Source organism: Suricata suricatta, chromosome 2 (genome assembly GCF_006229205.1).
Source record: "Suricata suricatta isolate VVHF042 chromosome 2, meerkat_22Aug2017_6uvM2_HiC, whole genome shotgun sequence".
Lineage (NCBI taxonomy): Eukaryota > Metazoa > Chordata > Mammalia > Carnivora > Herpestidae > Suricata > Suricata suricatta.
In genome coordinates this window covers 116,300,797-116,321,437 of record NC_043701.1, presented here as the reverse complement: position 1 = coordinate 116,321,437, position 20,641 = coordinate 116,300,797, and the positions used below count along the sequence as shown (strand labels likewise).

At 40.8% G+C, this 20,641-nt stretch overlaps 1 protein-coding gene and 1 long non-coding RNA gene across 3 annotated transcripts in view; both read right to left on the bottom strand.

Annotated features, from left to right (window-relative positions):
- PRKG1 (protein kinase cGMP-dependent 1) overlaps window positions 1–20,641 on the bottom strand; it is a 1,238,870-nt gene that overhangs the window by 15,849 nt on the left and 1,202,380 nt on the right. For both annotated transcript variants that reach the window (XM_029931713.1, XM_029931712.1), the window contains exons 11-12: window positions 4,351–4,490; window positions 3,355–3,444 (exon numbers count right to left, since the gene is read on the bottom strand). In XM_029931713.1, coding sequence (XP_029787573.1) covers window positions 3,355–3,444; window positions 4,351–4,490 — 230 coding nt within the window. The remainder of the gene's footprint in view (window positions 1–3,354; window positions 3,445–4,350; window positions 4,491–20,641) is intronic.
- Window positions 16,589–19,875, bottom strand: LOC115285425. The gene is made up of 3 exons (XR_003905525.1): window positions 19,823–19,875; window positions 17,808–17,862; window positions 16,589–16,720 (listed from the first exon to the last, which is right to left on the bottom strand). It is a non-coding gene; the product is annotated as an uncharacterized LOC115285425 (long non-coding RNA).

Here is a 20,641-nt window from a genome sequence, read left to right as displayed (position 1 = left end):
TAGAGCCTGGTGCAGGGCTCGATCCCACAAACTGTGAGATCATAACCTGAGCTGAAGCGGACACTTAACTGACTGAGTCACCCAGGCGCCCTGGTATCTTTGGTTTTAAAATCAGGGTAATTCTGGTCTTGTAGAATGAGTTTGGATGTTTTCCTTCCTCTTCTATTTTTGGAATAGTTGAAGAAGAAGAGGTATATTCTATTTGGTAGAATATTTGGTAGACTTCACCTGTGAAGCCATCCTGACCTAGACTTCAGTTTGTTGGAAAGTTTTCAATTAGTGATTCAGTTTCATTGCTCGTCATTGGATTCTTCAAATTTTCTATTTCTTCCTCATTAGGTTTAGGAAGATTATATGTTTCCAGGCATTTATCTTTTATTCTGTCATTCAAATTGTTGGCATATAATTTTTCATAATATTCTCTTACAATTCTTTGCATTCTACAGTGTTGGTTGTTATTTCTCCTCCATTTCTAATTTTGTGTTGTCTTTTCCTCTTGATCAGTCTAGCTAAAGGTTTTTCAGTTTTATCTTTTCAAAGGAACAGCCCGTGGTATCATTAATCTGTTCTGTTTTTTCAGTTTCTATTTATGTCTGCTCTAATCTTTATTATTTCATTCTTTCTATTGGGTTTGGGCTTTGTTCTTCTTCAGCTCCTTAGGTGTAACTTTAGATTGTTTGATATTTTATTTCTCAAGGTACCCTGTATTGCTATAAACTCCCCTCTTACATTTGTTGCCTCCCAAAGGTTTTGGGCCACAGCATTTTCATTTTTATGTCCCATGTATTTTTTGATTTTCTCTTGATTTCTTGGTTGACCAATACATTGTTTATTAGCATTTTGTTTAGCCTCCACATATTTCTGTTCTTTCCAGATTTTTTCATGCAGTTAATTTTTAGTTTCATATCATTGTGGTCAGAAATTATGCTTGATATTTCAGTTTCTTTGAATTTATGGAGACTTGTTTTGTGGCCTATGTGATTTATCCTGAAGAATGTTCCATGCACATTTGAAAAATGTGTATACTGTTTCTGAGTGGAATACTCTGTATGATCTGCTAGGTCTATCTGGTCTAATATGTCATTCAAAGCCACATTTTCCTTGTTGCTTTTATTTCTGGATGATTTGTCAGAATAAAAGCCAAAGGCTACATGCATATATAAGAAAGAAAGTTAGTAGACCACAAGGATTCTGAAGTGATTTTGTGTATAATAGTTGTACTATTTTTTTTAAGGTTGAGGCTTTAGCCCTCTTGCATCTTTAGGAAGGAGCAGACAGCTCTTACCTCTCCAGGTCATGCCTCTTCATACAGTTTCATTTAGCACTAAGCACATTGTGGGGACTCCACAACTCTGCATCCCAAACCCAAGGATGATAGAAGGGAAGGAAATGGAACCAATCAAAAAGCATCCTGTGGGCCCCTGGGTGGCTCAGTCAGTTGAGCATCTGACTCTTGATTTTGGCTCAGGTTATGATCTCCTGATCACATTGACAGTGCGTAGCCTGTTTGGGATTCTCTCTCTCTCTTTAAATAAATAAACTTAAAAAATTAAAAAAATACATACTGGTGGAGGTAGAGAAAGGACCATCCACTGATATTTTCCCTCCATTCACTCCTCCAAAGGCAAACTGCTTTTTACTAGCAACCTAAGCTGCCTTGACAGATCAAAATACACCTCACTCAGAAGCCTGGGATGGCATTTATGAACCAACAAAATGCAAATCAAATTAAAAAGGTAGAAAACATGAAATAATATTTTCTTTAAAAATATAAATTGAAATTTGATGCCTGTGCATGTCTGACGTCCCATTAGTAGACTTCAGATTGACTTGTGTTTTGTTGCCTAGTTAACAAAGTGAATAGAAGCTTACAATAGTTCCTTCCCCTCTGTGGCTTATTAGTGCTTTCAGGTTTACTTCTACCTGTGCCTCTTCTATTCTAATTAGATCAAATCAGGGAAGATATTTCCAATAACTGAGTGGGTTGAAAAGTCAGGTCAAAAATACTAGAACCACATTAGGATGAATCAGACATTAACTCACAAATCAGAATGTTAACTTTGTGCAGCAGCCTATAAATTATGAGAAAAGGGACCACATCTATTAGGTTTGTCACTGTACCCGCCATCTTCTATCACAGTGCCAGGCATATATTCTGTACTCCAGTTTTACTAAAATAATGTAATTGCTAAGAGATAATGCTTAGTACGGATGTTTACCCCATCCCCGTATGCCAATATGATACATCTCCTTGTATGCTTGTGTACCTTAAATTTAAGAAAAGAAACACATCACCAATGTAATGGAACACAGACAAGAAAAAAGCCCACTAGACATACACAAGGCAGGCCATGAGGATAAGACCTGAAAGGGCGATGTTTCCAAAGATAAGAAGTTACCATATGAACACAATTAGGAATGAGACTGTAAATCAGATAGCTTATTAAAGAGCCATTGCTTCTCTTCTAGAATATCTACAAAGTAAAAAGTTGTCAAAAAACAGCATGGCTTAGGTTACCTAAAGAAGGAGAACATGAGGGACACTGTAAGAAATGTGGGTGGAAAAAAAGATGTCACAAGGTGAATGTTCAAAGAAACAAGAATGACTTTTGAATGTTTGATCATTCATAGGAAATGATTCACTGGGAAAGAAAGTTTTGGTCTTTGGTTTTTTTTTTAAGTAAACATTTAGGATTTATAATGATCTCCTAGGACATGCATAGAATACATTTTTAGTTTGCTAGTTATATAAATAAGTGATGGAAAATTAATTCTGCATAATTAAAAGAAACAAGTAATCACTAACTTGACCAACTTTACTTGCCCTAGAAGGGCAAAAATAAGTAAACCTAAATCACATTGTTTACATGAAATACTGCCTATTAGTGGATTAATTTTTTCCTAAGAGCATCTAAAGTCTGAAAATCATTGCTAGAAACTTACTAATTTTGGAACCAAGAAGCAATGTAAAGACAGAGAAGAAAGTTACTCAGGAACAACTTCTCAATGTCAGGAAAGGCAGATTGCCCATCTGGACTATGAGTGAAGCAATTAAACTGATAACTAACCCAGATTATGACATAACTTTAATTGTCTTCAAGTCACTGCAATGAATTGAATTCTCAGTATATAACTAACTTATTCCGATAGTCAAGTTTTAAAAAAGGCCTTTTGCATGTACCTTGCTGGGCACCATTTCCATACTGGACTGAGCCTGTATTAGTAGTTACAAATCTGCCACACACAGTGGGTTTCATATTTACTAAAGTATATGTGTATAGTGTTGTATCCCACATTTATTTTCTGAAATATAAGCATATATAACAAATGATAGAAATTTCTTAAAATTCCTACCTATCCCTGAGAATGGTCCAAAGCTCTCCACCTAGGCAAACTTCCATCAGCATATACAAATATTTGCTGTCCTTGAATGTTCTGTATAGTCTGTGAATTGCAAACAAGAAAACAAAGGTTATAAACATGGCTGCCTTTGAAAAAAATGGAGAGGTTTCAGTGCTTAGATTACAGCTTCCTACTTGATTTACCAAGCTTGAAATGTTATTAAAGGAATTAGAGACATCTGTGTACACCTTGGGCAAAGGAGGCAACAGCCTTCTGAGATGTACACAGTGTCGGGGGCTAGTCTGTCCTTCGCAATAAATGGACTAATCCACATGATTATGGACCAAAATGGCTGCTTGGGGTTCCTCCAATCCCAATTTGGCTAATGCTTTAATAAGCATGGACCCTTGAGCCCTACTGAGTGGTCATAAACATGCAGTATACATGGATATAAAATAGACACACTGTAAAAATATAGATATGTAGGAAATTCCTGTGCTGGTCAGTTATGCCCACCCTGTTACACCTGCTTTTAGTAACAGGTGCCACTGACAAATCAACTAGTACAGGTTTTTCTGCATATGAAAACTCCCTATTATCCTATAATTACTGCTCTGAAAATACTGAGGTGGGGTAGTCACTTCGTTTTTTAAGAGCTTCAAGAAATTAAATATTACAATTCAAATAAATAATTAAAGGTAGAATAGTTTGCTTTTTGATATTTTGTCTTTCGAGCTCCAATGGTCGATGTTGGCTTTTGGAGTCCCAGAGAGCATTACCCAGGACTGTTAGAAACTCAAGATTTCTCCTTTAGGAAAAATATGTTTTCACAGAATTTGATTCCCTTTAAAAAAATAGGATAGAATCAAAACTTCAGGTTTTTTAAGTCTAAGAAAAAAACGGTCTTAAAATCAGATTTAAAAACCCGTGTCCTGCTGGAATGATTGTGTAATGTGCAGTGGGTTTTGTGGCTGACTCCCGATGGGGAGCACGGGATAGGGTGTCTACCTGACTATGAAGTCAGAATGAGCTCCCTGCATGATCTGCTTCTCGGAGCGAATGTGCTCCTGCTGTCTGGTATCCACAATGTGGCGTTTCTTGAGGATCTTCATGGCGAAAGTCTTGGACTCCTCACTTTTCAGCTGGACCTTAAAGACAGGCGGAGAGAGTTGAGTGAGAAAAAGCCCAGGGCGTTAATGCGACACGGTGCCTTCTTAGCCCCAAATTACATGGAGAATTTGAGGGACAGCCCCAACCCTCCCCAAGTCACAGGGCACGTCCCTACAGAACCGGGCATAAATCCAGGTGCAAGAATGACCGTCCAGTCTCCTGATGAACTTTAAGTATATTCTCAACGAGTTCTGTGCCTGCTGCGATTGAAAGAGGGAGAGTGTATTGGATTCTCACTGTCTGATTTCATTTCATGTCATGTGTTTGAGTATACTTTACAGTATTTCTCCTCCAACCCAAACAGTATAAAAACTAAAATCTCCTATTTCCCTTCCAGTGAGTGTGGCAGATGTAGGAACACTCCACTCTTGCTCCTTGGTCCAGGCAGTGCACATTTCTACCAGTCATAAAAGTCAGTGACATGGGGTACCTGGGTGGCTCAGTCGGTTGAGCATCTGACTTCCGCCAGGGTCATGATGTGAGGGTTCATCAGTTCGGGCCCCACATTGGACTCTGCTGTCAGCACAGAGCCGGATTCAGATTTTTTGACCTCCTCTCTCTCCTCTCCCCTGCTTGTGCTCTCCCAAAATTAAATATATATAAAAAACAAATAACATTCAGTGACAGACTACTGTCTCTACTGAGACTGTGGGTATATGTACTGTGGTTTCTTCTCTTTTAACCTTCTAGTCTTGCCCTTTCTTCCAGTTAAATTTTTTATTTATATATATATATATATATATACACACACACATACACACACATACATATAAAAGTTTTATATATATGTATTGTTTTACAAGAGAATTTGAGAACTTTTTTTTTCTTCTTTGCACATATGCCTGCTAGTTTTAGTGACACCGACTAGGAAGACCTAAGCTGAGCCCAGGTTCCCTCCCGACTGCCCCCTTGCCTCTGACGCAGCCCCACAAGGCTCCCGGTGGCTTGGGTTGTTCCAAATGCCATTCCTCAGACTGGCTGTGGGTCTGTGGTCACTGTTTTACAGGAAAAAACCTTCAACCAGGTGACTTGGAAGGAAACTGAGAGATAATGGAGCTAATCACTTAACAGCCATATAAGAGAGTTATCCAGCGCTGTTGAGCAACAGACTCACAAGCCAGCAGTATCTGGAACTAGTGAAAGTCTTGGGGAAATAATGGGACAAACTCAAGTATTGCTGTCCCCTCTGGTCATGCATGGTTTACTGCTTCATCTGCAGGGAAGCGAAATTCTTAAGTGTCTTGCTCATGGACATATGCACAGACTGAATCCGGGCTCAGAGGACATTTCCATGGCAGGGGCCTTAGGACAGGACCCAGGGACCCTTCAAATAGGCCCCAGTCTGCTGGCTGCATTTGTGGATCTGTAGGACAGGTGAGAAAGAAAAATGGATGTTTGAAAATGCCTTAAGCAGCCAAAGGCCCTCTACTCTGCCTGTGAAACTCTTTAAGATGACAGATGAGTGTAATTCAAACGAACTCAGTTGTAGTTCATAATAAAACACAAAATGTGAACTCCCACTCTGAAAGAAAATCTACGCAGACAGCATGAAAAATGAGCTGTGTCAGAGTACTAAAAATCAGAGGAAAAATGAAACCTTATTTTCTCTTTGGAGCCTCAGTTTAACGACTTAAGACTCTTGTGTAGTTTACACACCTATCATAAAAATGATCCATCATTCTTCCTAGGGATGCTGACCTACGTTTTTACTTGTGCAAAGGTGGAAAGGACTCTGCCTTCTGGGTCTCCAGCCTGGACCTGAATCCTGACCTCACTGGGCTGAGTGCCTAATGGCTCTGCGCCCCAATTCTTGCTGAAGATGCTACAAGACTACTGTTTGGAGTTACTATCACCTTAAGTCAGAAAGTGTCACCAAGGGAGGAGTCATGGAGGGCCTCTCTGCTGTAACCCTAACCCACCCAGCAGCCTCTGCCAGATAGGGTACCTCAGGTGTTGTCTGCAAAAACAAAGCCAGACCATGTCACTTTTCTGCTCACAACATGCCAGTGGCTCCCACCTCACTCCCAGTAAAGACAAAGCAGTGACCAAGGTGTACAAGGCCCTATACCATCTGGACCCCACTCTCCCCTTACTGTGGTGAGGTCACACTGGCCTTGAACATCAAGCAAGTTCTCTGGCTGTCTGCATGTGCTATTATGCCCGAATATTCTCTCACAGATATTCCCAGGAGCCACCCTCTCAGTTTCTGATGTTCTTTGCTCAAATGTTTCCTCATCAGTGTGTCCTCACACCAGTCCATGTGAAAGAGTAACCACCCCTTCCCCCTTCCTTGTTTTATTCTTCTCCATAGCTCTTAGCACAAGGTAATGCACTAAATAGTTTCTTCATTACTTGTTGAGTACCTGTGTCCTCTCATTGGACTGTAAGCAACCTGAGATGGGGGATTTTTATATTCCCTGTCCCTGACACAGAGTAAATGCTTATTAAATATTTGTTGACTGCATGAATCAAAGAAAGAATGCCACAAGCCATGACAATTTATCACTGGCAAAGCCACAATGGGGCTGGTGTCTCAGCTGGACACTGTGCATCTCTTAGCTTAATAATGGGCACTAGAATGACAAGCATGTAGTATTTGGTCATCTTCTTTTGCCCCCAAGTGCCATTAATTATGGGAAGGGAAGAAAAAATTTCTACGTGCTAACACTGCACAGGCTCTATCCACGGCCAAACAGCTATGTGATTCAGCCTTAAGCTTTCAGTTTGTATTTTTACAAGATGCTTTCTGAACCCAACCTTTTCCCTGAATGACGTTCCCTACCACAAAGCCTGCTAGATTAATAAAATCATCTCTAGGATAATGTCTAGTTTCCTGCCAACAAGCTCTTGGGGTCCATTATCTCTTGAGACCATGGCTATTTCTCGGGGACCCATTTCTGAGCCTACACTACTCTTCAGTTCCCTTCCAATGCACAAATTCCATGATTCCTAGTATGTTTACCAATTCTGTTATACCCACACCAAGTCATTTGACTTATTTCACTGGAGCCAGGATATTAGGTGAAAATATTGACACACTTCTCTATGTAACAGTTTTGAACTTTATATTAGGGTGAATCTATGCAGGGAAATAAATGAATCTCTCAGGGATGTCAGACAGAAATGGGCCGTAACCTTTCTGGAACATGCTGGGCATGTCCATGTGCACTATTTTACTCAGTCCCAACATCAACTATTCATGACAAGAGGAAGAGACTTTTGTTTGTTTCCAGAAAAACTTCATCATCATTAAAAATAGCTAATATTAATAAGCTCATATTAGGTGTCAGGAGCAGTGTAATAAGTGAGTTTTTTCTTTTAATCTTCTAGGCAACCTCTTGAGGTACCACTGTCAACCCCATTTTTCAGAGGAGCAAACTGAGGATTATCAGAAAGGTTCATATCTTGCCTAAGACCACAGAGCTGTCCAGTGGTAGAACTGACTTCATGCTCTTTTTGGCCTAAGCTATTTCCAGAATATTCTGCTTCCCTTCTGCTGAATATAAAACAAATTGATGGCACAGTGATTGATGCTTTCTGAATGAGAGTTTGATGGGATTAGCTAACTCAGACCAGGTTACCTATAAGCTTCAGTCACAACACTACACATGTGGCTTAGGACACCAGTCTGAGCCTCACTGTCCATTTTCTAGGGACCATGATGCATTCTCAGGGATCCGGGGTATCTGAGTGATTGAATTCTGCACGGAGAAGCCAAGGGTAGAAGTGGGGGTAAATGGGGAGGGAGATGGTGCTAATAGTTGGTGGGTGGCAGGTGGCTGTGGCCAATGAGAGGTATGTGAAAGCTACAGAGATTACTGGAAGTCAGCTTTATTTGTTGCCAATTTAATAGGTATTAATTATAAGACATTTTCAGAGCCAAATAGCTAACCTACTGAGGCTTTCTGTTTGGTCTCTGCTTGAGTGGAGGCAGTAATATGGGCTGGAAACCCCTTCCTTTGCCCTCTGCGAAGACCTTACTAGCTCCTTAGAGTAGAGCCCTTAGAATTTCCACTTCTATTTGAAACTAGAATGAGCCACACACAATTTCCAGGATCGCAGCTCTTAACCAGGGAGTCAGAGAGCCTGAGGACTACTGCTGGAGGTAACTCAACAAACACAGTCTCTTGTGCAGAGTTAATTCTCTGAAAAAATTTCCCCTGATAAATTAACATGTCTGACTCAACATTGTTTCTCATGGCCAAACAATCTAAATGCCCAGGCAGAGAAGCTTGGAGGAAAAATGGTACATCCATGTAATATAGTTATAAAAACTACGACCTACAATGAAGATTTAGCAAAGGGAAGAAAATGAGAGAGGGACAAAACATGAACACTCTTAACTATAGAGAAGAAACTGATGGTCACCAGAGGGGAGGTGGGGGGGTGGATATTAAGGAGTGCACTTGTGATGAGCACCAGGTGATGTATGGAAGTGTTCAATCACTGTATCGTGTACGTGAAACTAATACTGCACTGTAGGTTACCCAACTTGGATTTAAATAAAAACAAAAAATGATGACTTAGAATTATACTTAGTATGGAAAAATAACTCAAGTTGTCTTACATATACATATGTAACTATCCATCCATCTGATAGAGGATACAAGCCAGTGTCCATTTTATGACCCTATAAATAATACTTGTATGAATGTGTATATCTAAAATCTAGGAAGAGACAATTGGAAATGTGTTCCCCCATATATTAATTATAGTTTTCCCATAGGGAAATTTTTAATTTTACTTTTTACTTTTTGGAATTGCTTAACTCTCACAATTAGCATTGTATCCCTTTTATGATGAGAAAACATGACTCTCATTATGGAAAATAAAATTTTAAGTCTCTTTTAAATTGTACTAGCTATGTATTATTGTCTGGCTCTCTCAAAGGATTCCGGTTCTATGGGGAGCCACTCCCCTGTGCAATTCCAGGAGAGCAAAGACCTTGAGAAGCTGTAGAAAGCATAGCAATCCATGCAGGTCTGGGCTGAACCACACCACTCGTCTCCTAAAGGACGTGCCATATTCTTGTCTTCGGTGTGAACTCTCAGAGTCCATCACAGCAGTCTGTAGTTCCTGGGCCTGAGCTATTAGGCTTTATTATAAAAGTGTTTTACAAAACTATTCCATGGAAAATTCTAAGGTGCAATGTTATTTGCTTTTAATTTTTCCTGCTGGCCAAATGAATTACACCACGGCCGCTCCCGTCAGGTTGAGAGGATGATGAGGAGGATGTAGCAGAGGCAGCACGGGAGAGGAAATCGGTAGCGTGGATGGAGGCACGTGGATGCAGGCTTTCCTTCCCCGCCTGGACTGTGTTTGGGAGTCCTTCCCAGCCCCAGCCCCGTGGGTTAGGTGCCTCCGGCTTTGTTTTCCTTTACGGACTGACTCACACCCCTGGCTAGTGTGCTGGTGAAATGCAAGCTCTGAAATGTGACTCCTTTTGTTTAAATCTCAACTGCTTTTTGGCTTGTGGCCTTGGGCATGTTTCTGACACTCTGTCCCTCTCCCTTTATCTGTCACATGAGGATAATCCCTGGTTTACCTGCGAGGACGAAATAAAAGGGCCTACGTAGCCTGGAACAGAGTACACATTCAGTGCATATTAGCTGCTTTTATTCCTACGGGCTTCCAACGTTAGAGGTCCCTTCAGGCCAAAGCAATTTTCTCCAAATAGGACCCAGCACAGCTGCTGCCATCTGTGCTTGCTCCTAACCCCATTCACCCATCTCCATCGCACCAGGGAACACATAAAGGGGTGAGATGCAACTTTCAAAAGACTGCTGGCCCTTGCACCATACCGCTTTTACTCTCAAAATTCCGAAACAGGGATAAAGAACAAGAAAATGCGAATACTCAATATGTTCCTCTTATTTATTTTTACAAACAATGCTGTGTGTTAGACCCAATATGAGAAGGGGTAAAAGCTTCACTTATAGTAAAATGTTACCCCCATGTGGAGTGCTGTGTTGCCATTTGACTGAATCCATACTTGGGCAGAGTGGATCTAAATATGGGAATTTGTGACCCTGGTTTTGACAATTTCTTAACTGCTGGAGCGGTTAAGCCACCTGGAGGTGGTGCCCGAAGAGCTCTGACCCGAGGAACAGAGGCAGTGACCCCAGCACATGAAAGAGCTTGGAAGACACACTCGCTGACTGTACTAGAACACAGGCTTCTTCCCGTCAGCGGCAGGCACTGGTCTTAAACAAGCCTTGTCTCCGGCTGGGTCAGAGCCCTGCTCTGACTGGGGAGGACGGTTATGATCAGAACACATTTGAGGCTGGCTTCGTACCTCAGGCAGAGCTGACCTCGGAATCTGTTAGCCCCCTCGTCTATTTAATTCATAGTTCATTTTGCGATAAAGCTAGGTCTTCATTATTTGGGGGAGAAAATGGCTTTCTGAACTATATTGTAATTAAAATGATTTCTTAAATAGGGGTAACTGGGTAGCTTAGTTGGTTAAGTGCCCTGATCTCATGACTTTTGGGTTCAAACCCCGTGTCCAGCTCTGTGCTGAGAGTGCAGAGCCTGCTTGGAATTCTCTCTCTCTCTCTCTCTCTCTCTCTCTCTCTCTCTGTGCCTCCTCCATTCATGCATTCTCTCTTTCTCAAAATAAGTAACAAAAAAACACCTTTAAAATGCTTTCTTAAATTAAGGATTAAACTGACAGTATCACATGGCTTATTATGCAAACTTCCTCTTTAACTGGTGCAAATTACATTTCCACGCACAACAGGAAAAGGTGACCCCCTTATTGCCCTCAGTAAGTTAAACTAATGCCGTGGGACAGAGGTGATGAAGTGAGCTTAGGAAAGCTTATGCAGGAAACTGTTGGTTTGAGTCCTGTATGATTCTTGTTTATGATTAATTATATAACTTCTGGGCCTCAGGAAAGGCCTAACTATATTAAATCTAAAGGCTCTTTCCTGCTGGGAAATTCAATGCATCTGCAACTTGACATAATAAATATGCATTTGTTTTTATTGTATTTTATTGTATTGTATTTTGTATTATTTTATAGAGAGCAGGGGAGAGGGACAGAGGGAGAGAATCCCAAGCAGGCTCCGTGCTCAGCACAGAGCCTGACATGGGACTCGATTCCACGACCCTGGGATCATGACCCGAGCCAAGATCAAGAGTAGAGCACTCAACCAAGCCACCCAAGTGCCCCTGGATATGCATTTTTAAAGAAAGTTAATTATAATTAACCTTATGTAAATAGCTCAACAAACATGGGTCAACAGCCTGGGACAAAGGAAGAAGAGGAAAGTTCCCAAGTAACACGAAGATAAGCTTACAAAACCATGGTGGTCCACTCTGGAAGCATGACCTTGAGTTTATGGGACATATATCTTCAGCTGAGAGGTGGTTTTCCTTTCTCTGATCTCTCAACCCCATGTTCCTATTTGTCAAAGACGATGTGTTGGATCAAAATGGCAGTGGCTTTCCCAAGGAAAGCATCAAGACAGGCTCTAAGACCTAAAGAAAGCCAGGGAGGGACTTCCTAACTGTAAAGGCTAGCTAGCAACAAAAGAGGAATGGCTAATATTTTCTCCAAATAAAACAGCCCACTTTTAATCACAAAACCCGTTATGTTTTCCAGTGTAAAATTATCTTTTACTTTTGGTTCTCTTTAAAGTGGGAGGAAATAGCTTTGTAAGTAATCCAGATAGAAAAATTCCTGCGGTTAAACAACTCTTCACACTAGTTGCTCAAAACTGTATCCCTCTCCTCTCTCTCTGCACTGCACGATGACTTCATACATGTTCTCTTCCTCAGCGTCCAGACTTAAGAATGAATCACAGCTTCTGGTGTGTTCCAAAGGATGCACAAGGGAGGAGAGCACATGGGACTTGGCGCAGCCTGTGTGACACATATCCCGCCGACACAGAGAATGCAGAGGATGGATTATGAGTTGAAAGAGATGCCAGTGTTGAAAACCTTTTCAGATGGGAAGGACAGAGCCATGACATCATTATCCAGTTTTATGGTAGGTGATTTTACACGTAAAACTCATTTCAGAAATGACCGCTAAGTGATACATATATACCATTTCAGAACAAGGGGACATAGCAAAAAGTAGCTTATTTTATCTACACATTTTCCTTTGCCATTTGCACAAGTGATAATCAAGAGAGGGTATCTCTTCTCTCCATCTTTGTTTTCTTTCATGTGCTCTCCTCAACCCGTCATCAAAACTGTCAATAGTCCTATTTGTTTTGTGGCCTGCCTTCAGACTTAACGTTCAGTTCTACAGCTAGTGAGAAGAAATATCAGAATATATTTCTATTATTAAATTCAAATTGACCAAAAGCCCAGTTAAGACTATTTTCATAGAGGAGATAGTTTTCAAAACTGACATTTAACGTTCAGTTTGGAGGAAGATCAGGAAAAGATCATACTTCCTATTTTTAATTACAACCTGAATAAATAATTGGACTATTTAATAGGAATCACTTGGAAATAAAAGAATACTTAAGAATACTTGTGATTTAGGGCACCTGGGTGGCTCAGTCGGTTAAGCCTCTGACTTCGGCTCAGGTCAGGATCTCACTGTTCATGGGTTCGAGCCCTGCATGAGGCTCTCTGCTGACAGCTCAGAGCCTGGAGCCTGTCTTCAGATTCTGTATCTCCCTCTCTCTCTGACCCTTCCCTGCTTGTGCTTTCTCTGTCTTGCAAAAATAAATAAACATTTAAAAAAAAGAAATTAAAAAAAAGAATACTTGTGATTTATCTTATTAAGGAATTAACACTGATTCATTTTAACTAAAGAAATACCTATATTGAATCAATATTGTTTACTGAAATGTGCAATTTAAATATACCATTTTCTCATGGGTGGCTGAGTTGGTTAAGCCTCTGACGTCAGCTCATGTCATGATCTTGTGGTTCATGGGTTTGAGACCCCTACTGGGCTCTGTGCTGACAGTTCAGAGCCTGGAGCCTACTTCAGTTTCTATGTCTCCTTCTCTCTCTGCCTGTCCTCTGCTTGTGCTCTCTTTCTGTCTCTCAAAAATAAGCATTAAAAGAATTTAAAAGAAACAAATATGGGGCACCCGGGTGGCTCAGTGGGTTAAGGGTCTGACTTTGGCTCAGGTCATGATCTCACAGGTCATGAGTTTGAGCCGTGCCTGCATCGGGCTCTGTGCTGACAGCTAGCTCAGAGCCTAGAGCCTGTATTTGGATTCCATGTCTCTTTCTCTCTCTGTTCCACTTCTGCTCACATGCTCTCTCTCTCTCTCAAAAATAAATAAAACATAAAAAAATTTAAAAAACCCAAATATACCATTTTCTCTTGTGTATCAGATCTGCATAAAATAAACCTTATTTCATTTTGTAGTGATTACTAAAATTCTTTTTTTTTTTTTATTTTTGAGAGACAGAGAGAGACAGCACGAGCAAGGGAGTATCAGAGAGAGAGACACACACAGAATCCAAAGCAGGCTCCACGCTCTGAGCTAGCTGTCAGCACAGATCCTGACACGGGGCTCGAACCCATGAACTGTGAGTTCATGACCTGAGCCAAAGCTGGAAGCGAGACGCTTAACCAACTGAGCCACCCAGGAGCCCCTGTAGTGATTACTAAAATTGATATGATAAACTTTACATTATTTGCCTTCATCACACACACAAAAACCGAGACATAAATCAATGGAATGGAACAGAGATTCTGGAAACAAACGTGTGCTTTTATGGGCAATTAATCTATCACAAATAAGGCAAGAATACACAATGGGGAAGAGACAGTCTTTTCAATAAATGGTGTTGGGAAAACTGAGCAATTACATGCAGAAGAATGAAACTGGACCACCCTCTCACACCATTCACAAAATAAGTGGATTAAAGGCCTAATTGGGAGACCAGAAATCATAAAACCCTTAAAAGAAAATGTAGGCAGTCATCTCTTGGAAAATACCCTTAGCAAGATTTTTCTAGATTGGTTTCCACAGGCCAGGGAAACAAAAGCAAAAATAAACTATTGGTACTATACAAAAATAAAAAGCTTCTGTACAGTGAAGGAAACCATCAACAAAACAAAAAAACAACCTACTGAATGAAAGAAGATAGTTGCAAATGTATATCCAGTAAAGGGTTAGCATCCAAAATACATAAAGAACTTCTACAACTCAACACTGAAAACCAAAGAGTCCAATTAAAAAATAGGTAAAGAATGCGAACATTTTTCAAAAGAACACATACAGTGCTTAAGAGACATGCGAAAAGATGCCCAACATCACTCGTCGTCAGGGAAATACAAATCAAAACCACAGTGAGATATCACCTCACACCTGTCAGAATGGCTGGCATCAAAAAAGGGAAATAACAGGTGGTGCTGAGGATGTGGAGAAAAAGGAGCCCTCGTGCACTGCTGGTGGGAATGTGAACTGCGACAGCCACTGTGGAAAACAGGATGGAGGGCCCTCAAAATATTAAAAGCAGATATAGAATCCAATAGTTCCACTACTGGGTATTTACCCAGAGTGAACAAAAACATTTATTCCAAAAGACACATGCACCTGTATTTACTGCAGCATTACATACAATAGCCAAGATGTGGAAGCAGCCCAAGGGTTCACCGACAGACGGATGGATAAAGAGGATGTGCATGATCGATGTACACACACACACACACACACACACACACACACACACACACAGGAATATTACTCAGCTGTGGAAAAGAATGAGATCTTGCTATTTACTACACCATGAAGGAACCTAGAGTGTATTATGCTAAGTGAAATGAGTTACAGAAAGACAAACACCATATGATTAAACTTAAGTGTAAAAAAGAAAACAAGCAAACAACAATAGCAACACAGGCTCTGAAGTACAGAGAATGAACTGGTGGTTGCTAGAGGGGAGGTGGGTTGAGAAATAAGCAGACAAAATTACTTTCCCTCATCAAACTATCAAGTATTTTCTTTCTCCAACCAATACTTGATATCTGTGCCTAATCTCATTCATATGTATCAAGAAGTGCTACAAACGGCCGTTTTCAAACTTGCTTATATGTTTCTAAACTGATCTCTAAAATATGTCACATAGTTCAACATACTCTAATACTTAGAGCACACTTATAACCTCCCATTTCACATAGATGGAGCTGAAACTCACAAGTTGACACTTCAATTTCTTTCCTTTCTTGACTCTGTGAAGCTTTAAAATGAGTGGGAATGAAACAGAGAACGTATATTGCAAATTCAACTCTCTGAGAGGTGATCAGGTTAACTCATGAAAATGTTTGTGTTCTTGTCAAACTTTGGAGACATGAGCCATACATAATGTCATAATGTTTCTGTTACATACTGAAAGAATTTTTATCAAGTGGTTTATAATCGGATCTTAATGTCTTGATATATGTAGTACTCAAACTTTACCCTTTCTGATATTAAATAAAATAGGGTAACTCCTCCCTCATTGTATAAATATAATATACTTCAAACATAGTTAAGTCAGTTCAACATGTACTTATTGGTTTTTGCTCATGCTAACTTAATCTACACAAACCAGTCCCATTAAACATTTAAGCTGCTTTGTCCAAATGGAGGTAGAGACTGTAGCCATGGTCACACAGCAGCTCCCTTTGGTTGAGCTTATTTGATTCCCTTTGGGTGTTAATGGTCTCTCTGTTTTTACCTTGAACTTGTGAGGCAGCCGGCTAGCATCAGGGGCCAAGAACCAAGCCATCCGGCCCCCCAAAAGCTCCTGATCTCAGCGCTCAATATTGAAGCCAAATTGTTGTGTATGTAAAGGGCAATGGAGGATATCAATGAGGGACAAGTATGAATTAGCAATAAATTAAATGTGTACAGTTGATGAACTACACTGAAACATACTTTTTCCTTTTTTCCCGCAAAACAAGATCAACCACTTCAATTAAAGGGCATGATTACTGTCAAAATTACTAACATATACAAAGGGAAGGGTTTTCCTTCTCATGAATGGGATTGCTCTTTGGAAGTGTTGATGTGAGATTGTCAGGGACACAAGCTGCATCTTGGGACAAAGCAAACTACCATATTCAGAAGAAAAATGACAATGTTTAATTTTGGAAGTGGCCCCACCTAAAAATAGCCTGCCGAGTCACTTTATAGTGTATTCTTTTATTCACAGGTGCTAGCTGAGAGCGGAGTCCGTGTTTTATGCTTTCAGCAACTTGACCTCATGTCCAAAAGTGTCCAGCGCTTTCACATCTAACCTCCTGTAAGAACAGAACACAGCAATCACCCACCGACGGGCTATGGGCACCTCTCACCACTCCCTTCACACCACCCCTGGGTGAGTCTGCCACTGGCTTCTGTGGCCTGTGGGGACACGTGGCCCTCTGTGTTGTAACCTTTGCCTCGAATGGCCTTTCCCCAGCTGTTCATTTGAATCCCAACCTAGTCCCTAAGTCCTGGCTCGAGTCTGTTTTCTCGGGGCTTCTTCTACCCAATCAGCTCCAAATGGTCTCCTAGATTCTGAAATACTGAGAACCTTTCTGCATAATTTAGAAATTAATATGGTACTAAAGGATTTCATTGGTTACTTTTCATTTGTGTTAGTCTTATTATTTACAAGGAGGCAGAAATTCCTTAAGGGCAGAAATCACTTCTGCTATTTCTCTCTCCCCTTGAAAATATTCAGGGATTGTAGAATAGATAAATCTTTGCTGACTGTCATGTGCCCATAAATTCATCAGGTTAAAAAAAAATAAAAGCAAAAGTATGTCACAGAAAACATAAAGGCAAGTGTGACTGAAATGTTAACTTTTGGATATTCTCTCTCCTCACCAAGATCTTAACCCTTGGAAAGACAGGCCTAGTGCTTTCTAGATTTCCATGGATCTTTGTAGACTAGCACACAGTTTTGGAGGAGAACCAAAACATTTTACTTTGCTCTGGGGCACTGATTTAAAATCCTTTTAATGAGAAATATTCATTTCTACAGATAGCATATAAACTCGATAATCTCAGAAGATATGTAAGCAAGTGATTCTTTGCAGGTGCTGGGTGGAATGAAGTGTGTCACACCCATTGTACCAAGTATATTCTGCAGTGACAGGGCGAAGTACTGCACATCTTTACTGGCATGACATCCAAATAGAGACAGACTCCACTATGTGGGAGACTGTCGTTGGCCGTCTTGGGAGATGCAGGACATTGTGACTGCACGTGTTCTGCTCAATTTGTGTTTACTGAATCGGGTTTTTATTAGCTAGCTGAATGACTAATTTTCTTAGAAATCAATGCCATTTTTCACAATAAATCATGTGTTTCCGCTTATATCTTTTTGAGGAATTAGCCTACCATGAGGATGAGCTCTTTAATAATAAACCAGCTCCAGTACGGGAGAGGGGAAGGGCTGCAGGAAAATGAGGCAGACTGTGAGTTTTCATGGAGTGCAGAGTCCCCGCTCACTCAGGTCACTGAGGGTACGAGGGTTCCCCCTGGCATCCTCGCAGTAAATCACTGCAGCCTCAAGTGTCAGTGCCACCTGGCGATCCCACAGCTATTCTATTTCAGTGCCACGTGGCTTGGCAGTCAGGAAGCTCTTGAAATGTTTTCATCTAATGTGGGGTTTCCCTTTGGAGTCGAGCTGTTCACCTTTCGTAAGGATGAAACAGAACTCTGCTGACTGAGCAATGGATTTATCACCTAATTTCTTGCTTAATCATCTCCCGGGCACCATTCGTTTTGCCCTGGTTGACACAGTCCCCCAGGCCTGGCCTGGTGCCAAGCAGCTAGCAAAAAGGCCACAAGAGGGCCCTGGCTCCCGTATGGACCTGTGACCCATGTGGGGCATGTCCTGCAACTTCCTGCCACATTGCCCCCTCCTGCTGTTGGGTCACAGAGGAGTGGAGAGGTGACCTGTATGGTCCATTTGGCAAAAGCCAGACCCCCATTAGGCCCAGTCAGGGTTGTCTGGTTTAAGAAGTCTGTGGAGAAACGGGATAGGATTCGTTCGGCAGCTGCACCAAAAACTGTTCCCTATGGAGAGGTTACGAGCTGGGGCTTTACCACTGAGAAGAGAAGTGGATAAATAAGAGCAGGTGGCTTCAGGTTTGCGAAGGCTCAGCACGAGCAAGACTGGAAATCATCTCCCGCCTCCGCTCATGACTGATCCAAAAGTAAGGAGCTGTAGTGGTTTGGGGGGACTTGACAGAAGCTATTACTGGGGTCATTTGAAGACCTCGGGCTCTTTCTTACAGCTGAGAAATGTTTGTCCTGTCGGGACTCAGCAGAGCAAGGGCAGAAAGAAAGAGTAAAATTATTCCATCCCCTTCTTTTCCTGGGAGTATAGCTGGGAATGATAAAGAGTTGTCATTAGCATATTTTCATCATAATATGACAGCAGCAACACCGCAACACTTACTGACCTACGATGTGAGACACTATTTGGGGGCTTTAACTCATTTAATCTTTGGGACCTTGTGTGGGTCATATCCTACTATTATCCTCATTCTGGAGCTGGGGAAACTGAGGCTCGGGAGTTAGTGACTCCTGAGGAAATGACTGAGTGTAAACAGCTGCTAAAATCTGAATCCAGAGGGTCTGATTCTTTGTTTCTCCAGAGACATTTTAACCCCTGAAGTAAGAACAGTAAAGATTCAGAGAAGGAAGAGATTCTGAAGGTTTGACAAAAGCAGCTGTGAACAGTGGATGATCACACCATCTATTGTACATTATGTCTATTACAGGTTCTGTAATTCTAGAAGAATTCTTTTTTTCTTTTTAGAACAAAGGTGCCCACGGGACAACACTGGTTCATTTTCATCGTGGCGGCTGCTGTTGGTGTGATAAGAATCTAAATATTTTGAGAAGCCAGAATGATAGAAAAAGCTTCAAGTTAAAAACCAGATCGGTAATTCTGGGCAATCACAGCAGCCCTTTTACTTACTGTAGGGCCTCAGACTCCCTCTACGCATTAATCCTGACTTCCTTCTAGTAAAAGCAGATCATGCCTCATAAAGGTAAAATTACATACCAGATGTGGACCAATTTGAAGATCACAAAGCAGCGTTCAAATGGAAGGCTTGATTCTTTTAGTAAGGAAGTAATATTCATTAAGAAAATTTACAAACATCAGTTTGTCAATAACCTTGCGCTGACTTCATTTTATAGAAGTGTACTGAAAAGCTTTGGGTTCCTTACTTAGATGCCGTAAATCTTTTTCTGTCTTATAAAAGCCACCTCCTCCAAGATGTCTTGCTCTTCCGAGCACCGACCAAAGGCTGCTCATACTTTGGTTATTGGATTATTTATTCGTTCCCATGACTGTCCTTGCCAGTAAACGGAGTCCCTAGAGGCAATAGCTATTTTACCTCAGACTTTGTATGTCCCAGAAGACAGCTTGCTGCATAAATATGGAATAAAAGACAAAGAAAACAATCCAAAAAGATAGAGATGATATCTTCCATGTCTGTGTCCCTGTATTTTATCCACTTTTGGAGGCACTGAATTGCTGCAGACAAAGATTAAATATCTACTATCCAAAGCAAACACATCAGCATTGCCAGGTTACAAAGTCCCATTTGTGCAGATCTCTTCTGAAAAGCCAGCACCTCCTCTGACAAGAGGAAAAGTAGAGTAAATTAGGAATATGACCATAGAGCAATGGGAATAATTTTCATCTGTGATTGTATAATCATTCTCCTCATTTTGAAGTCATACCTTGTAAACTAAGAGGATTACTGAGGTATCTTCCAGCAGACCCTACTGCTTTAATGAGTAAATCATTGATAAAAAAGCAGGGTTTTTTTTGCTGAAAGAACTTAAAAATGGAATGTGTCTTCTGGAAGATAAACAGGCAGCAATGAACAAATGAGAAGGCCCATTCTTCAAAATAAAAAAAAAATGGTCAGGAAATCTGGTTTCTGCCAGATAACTGAAAGGAAAGCAGACGGATGACTTCCCAAAGGTAATAGCTGGGAATGGGACACGTCTGATATTCAACTCATTAAAATCAGTTATGCTAAAAGTATTTATAAAAAAGACTTAATAGCTTTCGAGCAGAATTCTCATTCACATAAGAGTCTTCAAGCTTCTGGCCTCACCACTGAACAAATACTCAAGTTTCTGTTATGCGCCAAAATTATGTTCTGCTCTACAAAAGTTGGCAATAAACTATTTAGCAATTCTCC